General features: G+C 35.7%; 1 protein-coding gene across 1 annotated transcript; it reads left to right on the forward strand.

Moving 5' to 3' along the window:
• The first annotated feature begins 1,303 nt into the window (after positions 1-1,303).
• On the forward strand, positions 1,304-3,037 carry LOC147524114 (protein FAR1-RELATED SEQUENCE 7-like). Its single transcript, XM_086573652.1, has 3 exons — positions 1,304-1,729; positions 1,953-2,033; positions 2,378-3,037. Exons 1-3 carry the CDS (start codon positions 1,304-1,306, stop codon positions 3,035-3,037), a joined length of 1,167 nt encoding a protein of 388 aa, XP_086429778.1.
• Positions 3,038-3,657: the final 620 nt, after the last annotated feature.

The following is a 3,657-nucleotide window of genomic DNA, read 5'->3' on the forward strand; positions in this document are numbered from 1 at the left end:
TATATATATATATATTATCTTGACATACTATTCTAACATATTATCTTGACATATTCAGCCAACCGTCGGATCAAACAAAATCTAACGTCCATATCTACTTCTAAAAAACAAAACAAATGAATTGAAAGAATTGAAAAGGGGTAAAAATGTCATTTTGTTTCGCAAAAGAAAACCCCATTTTCTTCTTTCGTAGCTTTTTCACCAAATAAAACTCGTTCTACTTCTTCTTCTTCTTTACTCTCGTTTTTCTTTCTCCACCAAAAACAGGACCACCAAAGAGAAGAACGACTCGCCGTCACTCGTTCCTATCTTAAACTTTCCTATGCTCGTTATTCCTTATGAACTGGGGGTGAAAGAACAATATTAAAGGTTCAATTTTTTTTTTTTTTTTTTTTTTTTGGAACTTTTGGTATCAATTTTCATTGATTATAAAAACCTAGAATCAAAGTTTAATCCCATGTCTAATGTCATTTGTAGTATAGGCACATTATGTTCAATGGAAGTATATTTATATGTGGGCACTTTTGAATAATATATTTATATCGACTTGGCATTGATTGAATGAAATATGACATGCATGTTTTTTCAGACATAGTTAAGACGTTACCTCTTGTGCAATTATATATAAAGGCTAATCAGATTGAGTTTAAGAATTTTGCAAGACTTCTAACATCCCTAACAGGTGCTAAGTTCATAAAAAAGTTGAGATTGATTCCACTAGACTTTGAAATCGTCATATAGCAGTGTACCACTAGCCACGAGGTACTCGATTTCATTTACTTTGCTATTTCAAAACCTTTCTTCAGGGCGATACTTCTTGCTTATGCCAGATTTTGCTATTAAATATTGTATACCCTTATATAAATGCATGCAACGAGAAGATAAAATCTGAGCCCTTTTAACATATGTAGAAAGAAATCTTGTCCTTGAAGAATTGATTGTATGTAATTTTTTCTAAGTTGTACTTGTCAACATTTATGTATTTAATTCATTAATTTGTTATTTGTTTTTTTTTGGTACCAGAAATGACTTTGAATGGAGTCTCTAATGTTCCCGATTCAGTACTAGTGGATTCTTCTCCAACTGAAGCCACAAATGAAGACATATAGTTGTTAGAAGCACCGTATGTAGGGATATCGTTTAACAGTTTCGAGGAAGCAAAGAAATACTACAAAGAGTATGATCGACAACAGGGATTTGAAACGCGTGTTAGGAGTGCAGATAGAGACAATCACATGTGGACGTACCTTCTAGTGGTCTCTTAGTCTGTTCACGTGAGGGGATCCATAACAAAAAAGAAGATATGTCTATTGGAGTGTCAGGAACATCAAGAAACACTTCAACTGTCAGGTGTGATTGTAGAGCAAAAATGAGATTGGCAAAGAAAAAACCCGACAATATATACACAATTATATTGGTTGAAAACAACCATAGTCATGGCTTGGTTTCTCCGTACAAGAGGGGTTCAATGAGATCGAATAAATCTATGCCAGAAGCAACAAAGAACCTGACAGAGATTTTTGATAATGAGGGTTTACCAATGGCAAAGGTTGCATCAGTTTTCTCTGGGGATGCAATTGGGTTTACTTCAAAGATGTGTCAAAACTATTCTGCCACAAGAAAGAAACCAAAAGAAAATGACACGATGGCTGTACTTGATTACTTTAAGCAAAACAGCGTAGAAAATCCTCAATTCTACTACGCTGTTCAACTAGATCCAAGTGGTACCGTAGTTAATTTTTTTTGGATTGAAGGACGGTCTTGGGTGTAGTACGAATACTTTGGAGACGTTGTATCTTTCGATACAACTTACCGGATTAGTATTTATAAAATGCCTTTTGCCCCTTTTATTGGTGTCAACCATCATTTGAAATCCATTCAATTTGGGTGTGCATTATTGCTTGATGAGACTAAAGAAACATTTGTGTGGTTATTTCAGACATGGCTTGCAGCTATGGGTGGCTATGGGTGGTCGCCCTCCAACTTCGATTCTCACTGATCAAGACAGGGCGATGACTGGAGCGATTGCTAAGGTATTCCCCTCTACACGACATCGTCATTGTTTTTGGCATGTTTCAAATAAATTTTCAGAGAAGTTGGGGCATGTCTACCATAAAAACAACACCTTTACTACAAAGCTAAATTTCGTTCTTAAATCCTATAGGATAGATGATTTTGAAAGCAAGTGGCCTGCACTGATAGTAAAATACGATTTGGTGGAGCATAGTTGGTTGAATGAAATGTATGAGTTAAGAAAAAATTGGGTTGGGTTTATCACTTAGACACCTTCTTTGCTGGAATGAACACAACTGGATGGAGTGAATCAATGAACTCCTATTATGATAACTTTGTTAGTTCGACGACTACTCTCATGCAGTTTGTTCATGGTAACGAAAGAAGTTTGGGATTGATTGCCAAGCATGAAAGAGACTTTGATTACAACACTGAACATAAATGTCGCAATGTGGGTAGAAATAAGTTCCTTTTGAAGCATGCTGGCAAAGTGTACACAATAAATGTTTTTAATAAATTTAAGTCTCAGGTGGAAAATGCAAGAAACTACTACAAAATTGTTGAAGAGGTGGTTGACAGGAACGGAAATGGAACTTATTTCTTGAAATCAAGAAAGCCTCAGAATACCAATGTTTGGAAAGTGAGTTTTGATAGAACAACCTTAGAGGCTGAATGTGAATGTAAGTATTTCAAGTTTATAGGTATACCTTGCGCTCATCTTTTGAAGATTTTTCTGCGGTATGACGTCGAAGAGATTCCAGCTCACTTTATTTTGAAGAGGTGGACACAAAAGGCAAACACTTACAGGGTCGTGTTTGATGGTGGATTAGTGAACGATCATAGAAACCAGGAGGCTTTAATAGTTTCCCATTGCATTAAGGTTGCTACTCAATTGGCATATGATGTAGCAACTAATGTTGAGAGTTACACATTTTTCATAGAGAAAATGAGTGAACTGTTAATCGGAGTTGCCAAGTGCAAGGAAACTCTCAATGAAGGAGCTATTGTAGAAGGAGTTACTTAAGAGGTGGCTTTAACTAATGAGAAGCGTAAAGTTGATGTAGCGGAGGTATTTTCTTATCACTTGTTTTTACCGCGATTAAATTTAATTTTAAGTTTAACCCCTTGACCTTTGTTTCATAGGTTTTAATTTTGAACCCCAACATTTCTCAAACAAAGGAGAGAAATAAGAGAATAGAGTATGGCAGGGAGATAGCCCAAGAAGAAAAGAATGGAAGGTTGTGTAAAACGTGCCAAAATATTGCAAAACATGACTCAAGAAATTGTCCGGACAAGATTCAAAATGTAATAACGCTATTTTTTTGTAAATTTAATATTGGATATTTGTTGTCAACTTTTAACATGTATTTTACTTGCAGGCTACTTTTAGCGAGCAAAATGACTAATTAGCAATGGGATGAGATACTGAAGTTTGATAGCTGCGGTGTTGAACTTTGATAGGGGTGTGCTGACTTTTTCGCATGGAAGGGATGCCGAGCAATAATAAGTGTTGTTATTGGGTTTTTTTTAGTGCTGAATCATTCAATTATTTTTGGTTATGTGAAACAATGTGGTAGACAAAGTGTGTCCAAACTTCAGACTGTGGACACCGCGTTACTGCAGTGGTCAGCTAGACATTATTTC

Source organism: Coptis chinensis, chromosome 1 (genome assembly GCF_015680905.1).
Source record: "Coptis chinensis isolate HL-2020 chromosome 1, ASM1568090v1, whole genome shotgun sequence".
NCBI classification, from domain to species: domain Eukaryota; kingdom Viridiplantae; phylum Streptophyta; class Magnoliopsida; order Ranunculales; family Ranunculaceae; genus Coptis; species Coptis chinensis.